The sequence below is a fragment of the Maylandia zebra genome, linkage group LG22, assembly GCF_041146795.1.
Source record: "Maylandia zebra isolate NMK-2024a linkage group LG22, Mzebra_GT3a, whole genome shotgun sequence".
In the NCBI taxonomy this organism is placed as follows: Eukaryota; Metazoa; Chordata; class Actinopteri; order Cichliformes; family Cichlidae; genus Maylandia; species Maylandia zebra.
The window spans coordinates 31,447,323-31,464,483 of NC_135187.1; the positions used below are offsets into that span (position 1 = coordinate 31,447,323).

General features: G+C 41.6%; 1 protein-coding gene and 1 long non-coding RNA gene across 4 annotated transcripts in view; one reads left to right on the forward strand and one right to left on the reverse strand.

The window, feature by feature from the left end:
* Positions 1-1,752, reverse strand: part of LOC143414704 (uncharacterized) — a 78,660-nt gene extending 76,908 nt beyond the window's left edge. For all 3 annotated transcript variants that reach the window (XR_013095391.1, XR_013095393.1, XR_013095392.1), the window contains exon 1: positions 1,494-1,752. This is a non-coding gene — a long non-coding RNA (uncharacterized LOC143414704). The remainder of the gene's footprint in view (positions 1-1,493) is intronic.
* A 3,149-nt stretch (positions 1,753-4,901) lies between these two features.
* Positions 4,902-16,423, forward strand: txlna (taxilin alpha). Its single transcript, XM_004563681.5, has 11 exons — positions 4,902-5,011; positions 5,622-5,824; positions 7,579-7,836; positions 10,013-10,104; positions 10,416-10,586; positions 10,760-10,954; positions 11,056-11,175; positions 11,280-11,354; positions 11,442-11,534; positions 11,627-11,722; positions 13,110-16,423. The coding sequence occupies exons 2-11, from the start codon at positions 5,632-5,634 to the stop codon at positions 13,443-13,445; spliced, it is 1,629 nt and encodes a 542-aa protein (XP_004563738.2). The 5' UTR covers positions 4,902-5,011; positions 5,622-5,631; the 3' UTR covers positions 13,446-16,423.
* The last annotated feature ends 738 nt before the right edge of the window (positions 16,424-17,161 follow it).

Consider the following 17,161-nt stretch of genomic DNA (forward strand, 5'->3'; position numbering starts at 1 on the left):
AGGCTGTTCTTTATTAACATTTGGTCCATTTTCATCATCCTTTTCCTGCCGTTACATTTGTCTGCCCATCAGGGACTCTCAACCATTAAATGTGCTGTTTATATTGCTCTGTTAACCATGGCAGTGGGACTAGAGCTCTGTAGTAGCCACCAGGTAGTCCAGCTTTCATGCAAACATTGCAGCTGTTTAGTTTTTCATCTAAAGTGAAAGCAGAGCTGTATGTTTTAGGTTTTTAGAAATCCTAAAGTCAGAGCATGGTACAACATCTTTAGATGGAAAGTAGCGAGCTAACTTCAAACTCTGTTGAACTCGGTTTGGACACAAAAGTGGCTAACAAGATCATATACTAAGGATCCAAATATGAATTTTTATTTATAGATATATATATGTGTATGTATATGTATATATATATATATATATATGTGAATATGTGTATATATGTGAATATGTGTATATATGTGAATATATATGAGAGAGAGAGATCTCTAGATAGATCTCTAGATATGCGCATGCAGTCTTTTTATTTGAATAAAAAAATATTTGGAATCCTGTAGATCCCAACAACTCATGAAGTAGGAATTTCAGGAAGAAGCTACTGTATCAACGCCACACATGCTGATGGAGGAAGGAGAAAAGAGAATGAAAATGAACAAGATTGATAGGGCAGTGTAACAGAAAGCAGCAGAAATGGAAACAGATCAAACGCATCATTAGCATTAAAAGGATTTGAACACAGCATGGGCATTAACATACTTTTACCGCAGTTATATATCACCTTTGGGCTTTTGGAGCCTTGACCTTCAAGTGGGGAAAAAAAGCACTATGCTTCTTAAAAAACAAAAATAGATATTTGCAAAATTCTGCCTAAATATGTATTTTACCTGGTTAATGCGTGCGGCGGGGCGTGGTCTGCAGCGCCGCTGCAGGGGAGGCGGACGCACCTGAGCGGCACCCGCAATCACGCCTCGCGGCCTTAACGTCTGTGCTGTCTATGGCTGTATCCCAATTCAGGGTCTGCAGCCTTAAAGTACGCAGCCTCAACGATCCTCAAGGGCCGCGTACTCAAAGACCGCTAAGGCCGGAAGTGCGAGGCTTGTGTAATGGGACGGTCTAGCCTCCGTTGCGCTGATACTGTTGTTTGTCAATAAAGTTTAAAAAATAAAAAAAAAAGCCTCCGTTGCACTGCCCAGGTTGCCTAGCAACCATGATACTAACCACTGGACAGGTGTCATACAGCTTTGTTTGATAGAAATGAAGGAGAAAATCTTTTGTTCATTTGTTTGTTTGTTTCTACATGAGCTTTGATCATTCTCTGTAAGATTAAGCTCAGCTATTGAACGGCGTATATTTTAAAGTAAAGGCTTTAAAACCAAGTTAGTACAAACGTCACTAATGTCACATAACTTTGCCGACATGTGGCCAACAGGAATGTTTAACGTTCTTCGTTATTAAACATTTGCACATAAATACGTGACATAATATTCAGTACTTACTTTTCACAGTTTACTCTTCGGCCGCTCCGCTTCTGCCGTCTGCGGCAGAATTCTCCACACCGACTGCCGCGCTATGAATTGTGGGATATATGGGACCACGAAGTCTACACTGCCACCGCCTTAAAATTCAGGATAATGAAGGACGCATTTCAGGGCCGCATTTCGAGCAGCCTTTGAATTGGGACAGCCTTCGGCGCGCCGCTGTGACGTAATCGGCCTTGAAATGCGTACTTTAAGGCTGCAGACCCTGAATTGGGATACAGCCTATGCTGTTGTTGGTATGTGTCGGGCTGTGAGCTGAAAAGCTACAGCCGACTGTATGCATACAGCAACTGTGTGTAAAAAGTGGTCAATAAAGAGATGCTAAAAAGCAGTGGGTCTGCCGTGGTATGTTTACAATGGGACTTCTGCTCCTGAACCTCAGCGCACAGCGTCTGCAAATCGGGGTTGTACGAAGTCACTTTCATCTTTAGGCAGGACTGTAAGCTGTCATCTGTGAGCAGTGGCGGCCCTAGCCTGTTTGGCGCCCTGGGCGAACACTCCCTCTGGCAAACATCGGTGCAAATTATAAGTCTGTATTATAATGTCTGGTGTTTTCGTGTTTGTTGGTTTGTTTTTATTTTGTTTTATTTTGCGAGTTGGTTTTTAGATGCCGCTCCAGCCGGTCAGAGAATCCCCCGCCGCCCCGCCCTCTCCTCTCTGCGCCGCAAGCAGCAGGCGCACCTCGCAAACGAAGGGCACCCTTACTCCCAGCAAATGGGCGATAGAAAACCGATCGGTGCCTATGCCATTCCCAATATGCGCTGGCTGACGTCGGGGCAGCATGAGTACGAGCATTTTATTTAATTTTTTTTTGCCGATGCCCATGATGCCGCCCACCACCACGATGCTGCCCCGGGCAACCGCCCGTGTCACCCGTATCTAAAACCGCTACTGGCTGTGAGGCGTGAGCGGTGTTTGTTTTTAACATAGTTCACGATGGAGCTGCTGACATAATGTGGATCTGAATGCACAGCGTTGTAACAGCAGTCTGGCGAGGAAGGAGCGGCTAGCCGGTCCAGCGGGCATGTGGTGTGGAGGTTAGCCGGATAACACGGAGCCAGTCAGTTAAATTAAACAACAGACCTTTATTCCTTGTCAGCAACATAAGACCATACAAGCCAGGTCTCCACGGCTCTATACTGTCCGTACATACATGTGCGGGGATCGGTAGTCGCCGGTGCCAGGCCGTTACAACGGTGAGGTCTATCCTGAGAACAGAACACGAGCAGCATGTAATGGCTGCCACGCTATACTCACACACCCCCTAGGAGACTCCCCCCCTAGTGGTGCTATAACCCAAAAGGTTTGTTACAGCGTTCGGCGGGTACACCAGCTTCCGCGAGTGTGATGCTTATTTTGAGCGATGACAAAAATAATAGAATATAATTTTATTTTTATATTTCAATATCACAATAATCTTCCAATTTAGAACTACAAGTTAAAAAAGAACTAACATAAATAAAATACACTTCAGCTAAATACTTATAATTTATTTTCCCAAACCACGCAGAGCCGCACTATACGGACTAAAGAGCCGCGTGCGCTCCGGAGCCGCAGGTTGTCGACCCCAGCTGCTGGGGTTTTATTATAAAAACTGGGTGGGAAATGATTAAACAAATCTATTAATATATGGTGAATTTTGATCTAAGTTCAGTCTGTCTGTTACTCACAAATAGTACACAGTGGTGTTTGATCCCCAAGCAACTTTCAATAAAGTTGGTTTACAATGATATGCTGGCTTATGACATCAAGTCATTTTGAGCCCGATAGGACATTCCTATTGGCAGGTAGAAGCTGCAATTAGTTTTTGGCAAAGTTACATTGTTGTGATATTTTGATACCATGGTAGCATTTACAGGATATTGTTTTGTAGTGATATTATACAGAAAAGAGTTACTCAATAAGGCCCATTTACTAGTTGTTTTTCTCTTTCTCTCTGACCCAAGAATTGATGTGTAAGAATCACAGGCTGGTACCCCAAGGTCGAAAATACCACAGAGACGAGACCACTTCCTTACTCCCATCCTCCCTTCCTTATCTTTTAGAAAAGAGCTTGTTAAAAGCCAGGTGGTTTGTTTCAGAATTCACTAATGAAAGAACTCTGTATTCTATGCCTAGGAGTGTATTTTGCTGGGATGATCATAAATTGTAGCTGAACTGATAAACTACACAAAGGATACTTCTTTGCTCAGAAGGCAGGAAGACGTTTCCTTATTTGGTCTGTACCGGTTTTGAACTGAGAACCTGCTGACACACGAACCTTTTTTTCCTCTATATAAGCTGTTTTGTACTGAATAAACCTTTGAGTTGGTTTGGGAAGGCAACCTGAAGCAGTCTGTGTTTCCTTGTTCTCCCAAGCTACTCCCGGCGCTGTAACTAACCCAGCTGAACGGCATACTTGAGCGTTACTTTGAATAATTAGGAATCTTATAAGGAAAGGACAAAACTCTGCTTATCGGTGCTCACGCCTTGGAGGGAAACCGGGACGGAGATTTTCTCTTCATACATTAAAATGTATTTTCCAAAGAGAGTGGCAAACACTGGGACCAAAAAAGTCTGGATTGGTTATAATGAATTTAAAGATACTTTTAAAACAGTTCATTTCTTTATTTTATATATAAAACTACTATTTAGTGTGTAGTGTTTACTATTTAGTTTTTCCGCAATAAAGAGATGCTACTGTAACCAATCTTTCAGTATGACTCTTTGGGCTTAAATTATAACAGGTAAATGTATAAAATTACAAAAACATCAGTTGTAGCTCAGATGGTCCAGAAAGTTGGTAATTCACAGAATATTTCCCTTTTTGTGGACCCTTTGTAAAAAAAAAAAAAAAAATTCTATAGTCAATAGTGAGAACAACAACGAACTTTTCTGTTATGTAATTGTTTACCTGTTATTTAACTCATTTGCTGTAGTTGGAATAGCCATGGGGAAGATCTTTATCAGTAAGTAAAGCTGCGAAACATCTTAATTTATATTTATAAGTCCAAAAATTCACGTCTTTTGTCACATTTTCCAAATGCACCCAGTGGGTCTTTGTCTGGCTAATCCTGCACCTTATGTTTGACACCCCTGACGTGCACGTTTTAAAATAGGGAAACATAAAACAGGCAAGAGTTACAACTGTGGATAGGAGAAAACAATAAGTAATAGGAAGAAATAACTCAATTTATTGAAAAGCTCAAAAAGATACAATTAAAAAGTTATCAGTAAGTGTTTTATCACGCCACATATAAAGCATTAATTTCAGCATTAGTTAATTTGACTGACGGGCTGCTTTGTAACGTTGTAATCCACCTCCCGATCAGCGTGTGGCGGTAAAGCACCAACCAGTTGTTTGCCAAGCGTCAATAAACCTCAAAGAAGAAGAAGACCCCAAAGTTATTACCGGAAGTGAGTTTTTTTTTTTTTTCTGTCTCACGCTGTTAAGGAAACCTACAGACACATTAGCAATTTCCTCCTTGACTCTAAAGGTAAACAGTTGTATACTACCTACAAACAACATGTATCATTTATAAGCAGGTAGCCGTGTAGTGTGTCTTTTTGTTTCAGTAGTTTGTGCCTGATATATACGAGCTCACAGCGGCTACCTGGCAGTTGTGTAAGCTAGTTTAGCTGCTTCTGGCGGCTTGTGCTAGCTAACGCAAAGTGAAAGCTAATGGGGACAGGGCACGATAGAAAAGAAAGCGGCTAGAAAAAGTTACTCTTTAATGTTTGGAGGATAGAAATGTATATGAATTTCCAGGCTAAAGTTCAGGTTTCACCAAACCAATCGTGCGGAGCCTGTCTTAAAACCAAAACTTAAAAACAAGTTCATCAGGAAACGTTACTGCACTGCGAAGGAGCATAGCTTAGCAGGAGTAACTATAGGTTTATTTCGCTTGTGGTTCAGCTGCTGCCACTTTGTTTGTGTCCCCATACAGCCGAGGCTTTATTAGGCTAGAAAAGAGAAACTTTATTACGTTTAATGTTCTGTGACTCATTTGCGCTGACGGTTAAGTGTTGCTCAATAAATAAGTCTACTTGCTGTTATTATTTCCATCCCTCTGAGCTAACCATGGCAGGTTTTTCTCCTTGTAACAGGTAACGAGAGATGAAAAAACAAGATACCGAAGAGTCCACCACTCAGGCTGCGGAGAATGCTCCACCCGCAGCAGCAGCAGCAGCAGGGACAGAGTCACCTGCAGCTGCAAAGGACAGCTTGGAAAGCAACAGCCCCAAAGAGTCTGAACCACAGACACCACAGACGGATACACCTCCACAGGGCGAGGAGGGGGCGGGGGGAGGTAAACTGTGAATTCATGTCAATCCCAGCTGTACTAGATTATATAGTAGGCTAAAACCTTCCTATCATCAGTCATTGTGACTCAAGTTTATCATCTTGTTTCCCAGTTGTGCATGCGTATGTATACCAAGCAACCAAGATGTAGGAGTAGAGCTTTTTTCTCTATATCATTGATTAACCTGCCAACCCAAAGGGTGCATGTACCTGTTTATTCCCTGTGAAAGGAGGAGGCAGGAGGACACATTTTTTTCAGTTGTCCGGTATAGTTTATAAATTCCTGCGCTAAAATCTTTATTTTTTTGCAAATTACTCATCTGCTGTCTACCTAATTGGCCTGGCAGTTGGTCGTGATGGTTCTTATTCTGATTTGAAGCAAGGAAGCTTGCTAATAGCAACATGTGATCCAGTGCTTTAGTTAGTGTGTCCTTCCCACTACAACCTGTGGGGGGGGTTGTACTCTACAGCCTGCTGTAGACTTCTGTGGGGAAACTTTGTAGAGCCCAAGATGTAACCTATGTAAGTGCATTTATGCTGGTGCTGATGCAATATTTGTTAATTAACATAGGGCAGGGATAGCTCAGTAGGTAGAGTGGTGGCCCCATGATCGGAAGGTCGGGGGTTCAACTCCATTGAACGGCTACCCTGAGGTACCCCTGAGCAAGGTACCGTCCCTACACACTGCCCCCCGGGCGCTGCATTGGTGGCTGCCCACTGCTTCACTGGGTGAATGGGTTAAATGCAGAGGAACTATTTCCCTATGGGGACTAACACATACACATTATTATTATTATTATTATTATTATTATTAGGGCCTTGTCCCAGTGTTTCACATGCAGTGCCTCCTGGGTCCTCGCTTGTTGCTGTGGTCAATTTTTTTTCAGGGAAGTTTTCCCTCTTCTTTGTACATTCCTTCATGTCCATTCCAATAGTTTCAGCAGTCTTATATTGTCCTTACATTGATGCTAGGATAATTATTTTTTATACTGAGAGAAAGTTATCCCCTCACTGATAAATTAAAATACTGCTGCGAAAAACAACAACATTCAGCATTTAACAGCAGTATGATAAAGTATACAATCAAAAAGCTCAGTGCCTCTTTCATTTTCTGCATCTCAGTTGTCAAACTCCAGCTATGAAGTGTCTGCATCAGTTTCAGTGCCATGCAAGCATCATAAGCAGTGTTAGGAGAATTTACTAATAACAGGTTCCAGCTCCATATTATAATGCTGGCACCACTAATGTTTGACTCTACACTGCTTAGAATAGTTTGCTCTCTGTTGTTGTTTCATTTTTCTTATTCTTAAGCCTTTAATTTGCTAAGTGAGATCCAGCACGGCCAAAGTGACAGTTAGGAAGTAGAAATGCTGACCATGTGATCATCTGTGATGATGATAACGCCAGTCACAGGCCTTCAGATGTGCATCATGGTTGAGGACGGTGCCTAAAAGCATCTCAAAGTCACAAATCAATTAAAGATTCTCATTTATTTTCAAGATATTGTAAATAAAACTTCTAAACTGTTGCTGATCTGATAATCTGGGTGTTTTTTGTTTTTTTTTAAGGAGTATCATTTCCAACACGGTCTTGTAGCAAGTGAGCTTCATATTTCTCTCACTGTAACTGTTTAATTCTACATTGTATTATTTATTTGTTTTTTTAATTATTATGAACTGAAAACCCAAAATGCAACATATTTGACTTCAGAAGAAGAAAAGCAGCTAGTCATTTTTTCCCCTCCATTCTGTGTAATTGCAGAGGCTCCGTTGTCTCAGTGTGACATGGCAGAGGAGCTGAGCCGGCAGCTGGAGGACATCCTTAGCACCTACTGTCGGGAAAGCATTTCAGACGATGCCAGCGACTTAGCTAACGGCCAGTCACACAGCCCAGAGCTCAATGGCCTGACCAATGAGAGGGAAGATGACAAGCCAGAGGAAAGCAAAGTCAACGGTGGTGACAGCGGTGTGGGAAAGCAGCAGAAGAAAACTCACGAGAAGAAAAAAGTGAAGGGTCTAGGTAAGAGGGGGAAGTGTGTTCAGTGTTTTGGCCAGATTTATAGGAATAAGTGGGAGAAATTAGTGTGAGCGCGCTGCACAAGTGGAAAGATTGTGAGTAATCTACTGAAAATGCAAATTTATGACTGCACACAAAACCATTTTGTTTCGGTAATCACCAGCACAGTCCAGAAATGCAAATCAGGCGATATAAAACGAGTAGATTTTGTGTATCTTTTCAATAACGGCATAGCATTTCAGGTCAAAGAGAAGCAGACTCAACATGATCTGAAATACAGCCTGTAACAGATGTTACAGGCTGAGGCAGCTGTTCTCTGAGAGCGCTAATGGAGTGCAGCAGTATTCATCCAGAGAAGGGCTGCTGTTGTCTGCTCGACAAACCTGAAGTTTGTATATGGCAGCTCATGTGATATGTTTAGAAGGAGGACACAAAACATTAGATACCATATTGTTAATGTCTTGTTGGACTTAATGTAATGTTTGTGTAAACTTGTGCATGACTCTTGTTTTTCCTGCATTTGTGTCTGCAGGTGTTTATTAAAGATAAAAGAAAATAATGTGACTCTCAGACAGCTGCGAGTAGCAGAATCTCGAGTTCCACTTAGTAGTACCTGAACGACATAACGTGGGAGTCAGACATTCTTGTTTGTCACGTTTGCGTCAGGTCTGTCTGAGTCACATTAAAAGATTAATTTTTAAAGATGCTTCAGTGTGTTAAGTGAAAGATTCTATATCTAAGGAAAGTTAGAAAAATAAGTGGATTTGTGGCACAGAGCTCTGTGTGTGTTCACTGCTGAGCTTGTGCTCTCTGCAGTTTTTTGAAATGTGACTAAAACCATGAAACACCGCAAACTGCTCGGCTCACTGTAAAAGTGCTGCCTGTAATACATCTGTGGCCTACTTGTCTACTCTTTTAAAATAGCAGTGCTGCAGACTAGGGCTGGGCGATATGTTTTAGTACAACTTTGGTAAGCCGCACTGCTTGATGGATTGTCAGAGCATTACGGCTGCCGTAGTGAGGAGCTTCGCGGAGTAATCTGGGTCCAAAACTCCGTCCGCTTCAGGTCCCAAAGTCAAACGAACACTAAGAGTTAAAAACGGTCTAAATTCTTTCATCTTTAATTAAATCATCAACGTTGCTGCTTTATCGGGTGTAACAATTAAGTTTTACATCCATGAAAACAGAATTTATTAAATTTAACAGAGTTATAAGCTAACAGGAAGTTAGCTCGCTAGTTTCCACCTAAACATTTCATACCAAGTTCTGACCGAGAGATTTAAACTAATTAAAACGTACAGCTCTGCTACCACTTCCAACATAAATGAAGACAGAAAACTAAACAGCAGTGGCGTTTGCAGGGTTATTACTGGACTACCTGGTATATAATGTTGTGCTATGTGATTGCTAGCGACACAGCTATGTTAGCATAACATTAGCACAGTGAAGCTGGAGGATGAACACCAACTTTTTTTTTCCACTCGATAAAAGTTAACGTGAGGGATTCTGGTGGTCAGGGACAAATGCAATCGCATAGCAGGATGCTATACACGGGCCAAACTTCAGTCAGGAGAACAACTGAGATCATTCATCCACAATACAAGGTTAGTTATTAATATACTGCAACAACATGGGACTAGAACAGCTGCGAGAGAATTCAACATTAATGAATCATTGTTACGGAAGTGGAGGAAGCGCAGTTTTTGGATTTCCCCATATTTCAAAAGTGCTTCATCTCTTTGCTATGACTGTCGTCCGGCATAATTTGCAGATGATAATGGTTTTAGCCGCTGCGATGCTTTCGACCAAAACAGTCGCAGCTTGATGACATCATCAACATGCGCTATCGCGATAGAGCGGTATAGTCAAAATCTCTGTCGTTGGCCAAATTTATATCGTTTCTATCGTATATCGTTTATCGCCCACCCCTACTGCAGACCAAACGTATGCAGGATTTGCTGCTGCTTCTTCATTCATGCATGTGTGCACATGTGCATTCCGCCTCACTACTGCTACCTCTACAAATAAGTATCTTACACTGCCTTCTGTAAATTGGCCTATCTCTTAAAAATGTCCATCCAAAATCCATCGGTTTGTAGTAGTTTAAAAAGCTGCTAACATTTGTGTGAGGTGGGCGAGGTTCCATCCTGATGTTTTTATTTGCCTTTGTTGTGAGCAGGGAAGGAGATCACACTTCTCATGCAGACTCTAAACACACTGAGCACCCCCGAGGAGAAGCTCGCAGGCCTCTGTAAGAAGTATGCTGAACTGGTGAGTAGTTCTTCTGAAGTTTGTAGCTTTGGCTGTAAACGTCTTTGTTATTATGTTAACGATCACAAATACTTCAAAACATATTAACAGCAACATTTTAACTGCTGTAAAATTTCCAGTCTGCCTCTAAGGACAAAAAAAACCAACCCAAGCATCATATTGTTTGCGTGCACTATTCTTACATTTGAAAGTGTGTAAGGCAAGTTTGTCCTGTCGTGTCTTATAGGAAAGCAAGGCAGCGTCCTGCATAAAAAGATATAAATGTTAGTTTGGCGGTGTCACACCTGAAAGAGCATGTGTGTGTTTTACAGTTGGAAGAGCACCGAAACACCCAGAAGCAGATGAGGGTGCTGCAGAAGAAGCAGAACCAGCTGGTCCAGGAGAAAGACAACCTGAGGAACGAACACAGCAAGGCCATCCTGGCTCGCAGCAAGCTGGAGAGTCTGTGCAGGGAACTGCAGAGACACAACCGCACACTCAAGGTACAAAAACAGACCCTGTCCTCTATCTGTTACATGTATACACAACGCACATGCACAGAGACTCCTTAAATTTAGTCTTATTTTACTGATGAAGCGAAAACAGTTTGGAGGGTAAAGCTGACGATCACATAAAAAAAGCACTCGTTGTCATTATCATCATCGTGTCTCCGCAGGACGAAGGAATGCAAAGAACCCGGCTGGAGGAGGAGAAAAGGAAGGAGGTGACTTCTCATTTCCAGGTGACGCTGAACGACATCCAGGCTCAGATGCAGCAGCACGACGAGAGGAACGCCAGCCTTCGACAGGAGAACGCAGAGCTCGCCGAGAAGCTGAAGAAACTGTATGAACAGTACAAACTCCGCGAAGAAGTGAGTAGGCAGTGTTTTCCTTCACCCGCTTGGTTAAAGCGCCACCAGTGAGTCCTCAGTTATTTGAAACTCTCGCCTGTCTGACTTTGTAATCCCAAAAGCACATAGAGAAAGTGGTGAAGCACAAAGACCTGCAGCAGCAGCTGGTGGATGCAAAACTGCACCAGGCCCAGGAGCTGCTCAAGGAGTCTGAGGACCGCCACGACAGAGAGAAAGACTTTGTAATTATCCTTTTCTTTTTAAAATAAATACACAGTCCAAGCACAAGACTGAATCTACACATGCAACAATCAATCTCTAACGGCTTTGTTTTCTCCCTCCACAGCTGTTAAAAGAAGCAGTAGAATCCCAGAGGATGTGTGAGCTCATGAAGCAGCAGGAAGTTCACCTCAAGCAGCAGGTTTCCCATCAGCCTTTCAGATTTTCCAGCTGAACTCGGGAATGACTTTAACATTTAAATAATGTTGTTGTTGTTTTCCCTCACTAGTTATCACTGTACACGGAGAAGTTTGAAGAGTTTCAGACCACCTTGTCCAAGAGCAATGAGGTCTTCACCACTTTCAAGCAGGAGATGGAGAAGGTGAGGCGACTCCACTAACTTGAAGGTGTAAGAATGAAACGTCTCCGTGGTTATTGGCTGTGGTGACAGTCTTGTTCGCTTTGTGCTTACAGATGACTAAAAAGATCAAAAAGCTCGAGAAGGAGACGGCCATGTATCGCTCCAGGTGGGAGAGCAGCAACAAGGCCTTGCTGGAGATGGCCGAGGAGGTAAAGCTGGTTTGAGCTTATTGTGTCCACGTCTGCTGTTAAGAAGCTGTAAGATCTGTGTTTGAATAGTGTAGCTCATAGGTGTCAAACTCTGGCCCGCGGGCCAGATTTGGCCCGCAGCCTAATTACATTTGGCCCGCGAAGCCATACCAAATTATTATTAGAGCTGGCCTACTGTTATTATACAGCTAATATATATATTGTTTAGTATTAAGCTTTGCTTGTTCCATATTCAGTTTTTCAGCAAAACTTCTTTGAGTTCATAAGAAGAGATTCATTCTTAAATCTGGAGGAAGATTTTTTTTTTTTTTTTCAATAAATATTAATGTTAGCCCGCGACTTTGTTCCAGTTTTGAATTTTGGCCCACTGTGTATTTGAGTTTGACACCCCTGGTGTAGCTATTTAAAAATCTGTATATCTTTTCAGCTGTCTTAGAGAACAGCCCCACTAGTATACTAGTGGACAACATCCTTGCTTTTATTTTGAAGGGGCAGTCGCTGCTAACTGTCTAACAAGATGAAGGGCAATCCCCAAATTAACCTGCAGCTAGTTTATTTTAGGATGCCACATAAATAGTGGAGTATGTGCCACTATTTTGAGCTGCAGAGCAGAACAAGGATTATTGGCCCTTCTATGCTCAACCTGTTTACCCTTGTGAACAGAGGCGTGTGCTAAAAGTGATGCTACAATAGCTGAGCTGAGCTTTGTTGTCGATTTACCTCCTTTATTTGTATTCTAGTGGGGTTTTTTTATACTTTATGATAAGACTGCAGTGAAATTGGCATGAAGCTGCAGTATAAATGGTTACAGGCTTCGTTGACATCACATTTGGTTCACAGACTATCACATTTGTAACCTAACCTTAAAATTTCAAGCCACGGTTCTAGACAGTAGAATCTTACGTAGACAGTTTATTATGGCTGCAGTGTTTATATTCATTTGTGATTCTATTCATTTTTTTTTTTTTAAGCAAGTGTGGGTGTAGGAAGTGGATGCATCAAATCTCCAGTCAAACCAAAAGTTTGGTGACTTTGCACATGAACAGTAGAATAACCTGCAAGTCTTGTTTTGCAGCAAGGTTATGACATCACAGGTGACTCAGTCCAGAGTCCTAACGATGTCACTGCCTTTGGGTCTCTCTTAGGGTTTTAAACAGATCCATGCTTACTCGTTTTATGGATACAAGAAGCCAAAAACCTCACTAATGGGAATCTTTTCTGTGACAACATGACAATGTTTCAGCTTCCTTACAGCTGAAAGTGGAATCTTCTGTTTTTCAATGCACAGATGGCTAAAAAGCTGACAGCACAGTGTGTGTGTGTGTGTGTGTGTGTGTGTGTGTGTGTGTGTGTGTGTGTGTGTGTGTGTGTGTGTGTGTATTCACAGAAAGCCGTTCGGGATCGTGAGTTTGAGGCACTTCAGGGAAAAGTCCAGCGGCTGGAGAAGCTCCGGCGGGCGCTCAAAGTCGAACGGAATGAGCTGAACAAGAAGGTCCAGAGCCTCAGCGGCGGCACAGAGGGAGCCCCCACCTCCAACCCAGGGACTGACTCCCCCTCTCCACCACCTACAGACTCTCTGCTGGACCCTGGCACCTGCCCTGCCCCTGACACCACCACCGCCTCCACCTCTTCTTGCTCCCACTCCTGCCCCTGTGAGCCGCAGCTGGACACAGACACCCTGCTGGAAGAGGCAAACACTCAGCCTGTCCAGGCACAGGAATGAAGCAGCACTGCTCACACGTTCTTCAAACCACCCACAGATAAGCCACCAGCCTGCAACCCACTACTCCTCTGCTGGATGGAGCCCATGTTAAACACTGGGACCGAAGCAAACTGCAAAGTCACACCTTTATGTACGAGGCCAGAATACCAGATCAGCGTTTGACAGAAGGGTTTAGTTGTAATCTCCCAGAATCTTCTGCAAAACAGTCTGCTGGTGTAATTACATGCACACTATCACACAGTTACCGTGAATGTATAATGCAATTTTCTGCAATAATTTGGTTTTCATGGTTTTTATTAGCATCTATCGAGTGTGTTCATCTACAGGAAGCAACTAATCAGCCACGCAAGTTAATATTATTACAATACTTTCAGAAATAACTATAGTGAAAGGATAGTGATCATATTTACAAGTTATTATCTACATATTAATGTCAACATGTGTAAAAATGATCAAAGAACAGAAACCAAGGATGACATAAAGGACCACCATAACAACATAAACTATGCCATGTAGTCATATTAACACATCTAAATTTGTGTATATACAAATTATCAAAGCATTTTTAGCAAAGTAAAAGTATATATAAAGCTCGTATGAATAAATTTACATTAACTACATCACTTTGTTCATTCTATTTACTAAGATCCAGAGCAAGTGTTTATTATTCTGACTCTTCATTTCTAACTCTCGAGTTTGTTCCCCTTGTTTTGAAGTTTGCCATATTCTTCCTTTCCGTTTCTGAACTCACATGTACTCCTGTACTCAATACTCTGAGTAAATTTATTTCCTGCTTTAAATCACACCATGAGAGTTCCAGAAACATCTCTTTTAAAAGCATTATCCATATTTAACATATTGATTATAATAACGTATTTGAAATAACCTCCAGGGCCCTAATATTGCTCTTAGACTGTATGTAAACGGTGGCCACAGTGGCATCACCCTTTGGTTTCTAAGTCACATTTAAAAGCCTCAAATTTAGTGTTTTTGCCACGACTGTGTTGGATTTTCAAAGTCAGAAGTGACTTTTCATCTTTGTACAAGCATGTGGAAATATTAAATTAACAGCTAATGCTAATTAGCTTGGTTGCATTCATAAATTGTAGGGGTGCGAACCGAAGGCACACATGCCTGCAACAGAATAAAATAGTAGAATTTCAAGCTAGATTACAAACTAATTTCATTTAATAAAATCTTCCAGAAGGTCCCAGCAGCACAGACATAGTGGAGCTGTCCAGCTCAGAATTAGCTGACCTAGCAAACAGCAATTAACTACTCTAGCTCCCTGTGTCGGTCAGGGCAGGCATTGATTCACATGGATAACAGGTTATCATGGTGGTGTTATGAAGGGATTTGTTTTCCCAGGCTGGAAACGTTTTTATTAAAGTTTAAGGCTTTGGGGATGGACTTTTGAAGCAGGCCTCAAGTGGCCACTGGAGGAATTGCAGTTTCTGGCACTTTGTGTGTTCACATTTTTCAGGCCCAGAGGTTTTTGTCGCATCATCTTCAGATCTCATCATGTTTTTTTGACAATTAATAAATATTATTTTATTAGCTGACAATCCCAAAATATGTCCGTATTAACCTCATTACTAGTGTGCATGTAATTCCACCGACCGCCTCTGTGTTGTGCTGTTTTCCTACACCTCCGGTCCAATCGGCCCGGCAACAACAGCAACACTGCTGTAAGGTGAAGCCAACCTGCTTTATGGTGTAAAGAGTCAGAGGGTGTGTGTGTGTGTGTGTGTGTGTGTGTGTGTGTGTGTGTGTGTGTGTGTGTGTGTGTGTGTGTGTGTGTGTCCAGTTAGTCTGCTTCAGTTTGCCCGCTGATTGTCAGTGTTTATCCTAAAACTCACATTATGTGTTTCTTTCAAGTGAAGTCTTAACAGCAGCATCAGGCACAATATTTTTAGCAGGTTCAATTCATAAAAACAGAAAATCATTTTTAGGCCTGTCCTGAAATTTGAGTCCCACTTATTAAAGCGTCGTACTGATGTTTAAAATGACAATTTTATGGCACTTAAGCATGTTATTTTTGAAAATTAAGGCAGCACATTACTGATGTGACATCAGATAAATATCAGCCACTGATCGACCAATCATTTTACTTGTCAATATTCCGATATCTTGCATTCCTGAACTTTTGGTCCGTCTGCATTGTTGGAAGATGAATCTGTCATTGAAATGTGGAAATCTGGCAGAGCACGCTATACTCTCCATTAATTTAGAGCATTGCTAAAGAGTTTTAGTTTTATGACGTCAGTTGCTTTTTGCTAATTTTGTTCGGGTTTGTCACTCTGCAGTAATGACCTCTTTAAACTCCATGGTTGTCTGGTGTGTGTATGGTGAGTGTGTGTGATAGAAGTACTTTCAGTTTTTCCCAGTTGAATGTTCAAAGACCTCTATGCAACGCTCGTGTCTTGGTTTTATTCTATGGCAGTCTGATCTGACAAGCACTCAGCTGAGAATGTATTTTTATTATATCCACTGTCCTGCATGGATGTGCTGTACCACACATGACATCTCACAGAGGAACACACACACATATAGATTTGTTTTTCCTTTTGGCCCACACTTGAGCTACACCGGATTGTTTCGATGTTGAGTGTAATGTTGTGAATCTCTTGAAAGATGCACCGACTGAGCCGATGTGAATACAGATGGAAAAGTTAGACCGCCTCTTAATGGACCATTGAACACGTGTCTTCTGACATTCTTGTGTACTACATAATATGTAGCACTGGGAACAGAGTGACGACTCATTTTCATCTGATATCGCAATGACAAACCTAATCTCTTCCATTGTCCCGTAGGACAGATTCATTCCTGTCCCACAGTGGACTGAGAGGTTCACTCACCATAAGAAGGAACCAAAGATCTTTCTGTTTTTGTTGTTTTTTTGGTCTTTTGCAGTACTTTTCTCTGGCTCTGTATATTTTGTTTCTTGTTAAATAAAAGAACTGACTTAGCTTTGACCTTCTAGACTCAAGCTTTTATCTGATGCTTCTATAAATATTTGGTCAGTGATGCTTGTGTTTTGAGTATGTGTGTAATTTTGCCTCAGTTACAGCACCACGGTGGATTTTAAGTCGAGGTGGTTTTCCAAAAATGCCGCATTAACTGTTCAGGAATTCCAGACATTTTTCGATACTGTGCCGAATTTTAGAGTGTCAGAAGTCCCTGGACTTTCAGACCTTTAAGATCAGGGATGTCAAAGATGTTTTATGTCATTGACCATGTATGGCCCAATTTGAGCTTTAAGGGGCCAGCCCAGTAAAGCTCCCCATACTATAAGCGGGAAAAGAGGTTGAATTAAATGTTTAATCCCAGAGTTATCTAATTATAAGGAAATGATGTGCAATTTAAATAGTACATCTCAGGTCTTGCATGGTAGACAAATGTTACTGTAGTAAAGTAATCTGTCAACAAAACTCTTTGGGTTTAAACTGTAAGAAATGAACGCGCTGCAGAAAAAAACGTTCTGTTAGCTCATTGCTGAGACTGACCTGTATTATAAAACAGGAGATTTTTATATTATTTTCAGAAAATTGCTGAGTTTTTTTGCTGCAAAGTTAAAAAACAATAACATGAATTTCTATAGTAGATACTACAAAAAAATAACACACCTACACTTTTTTGCTAAGTCCCTGATAGGTTTATTAATTAATTAATTTATTATTTTTCACCTAATGATCATTTCCCCCGCCTGCATC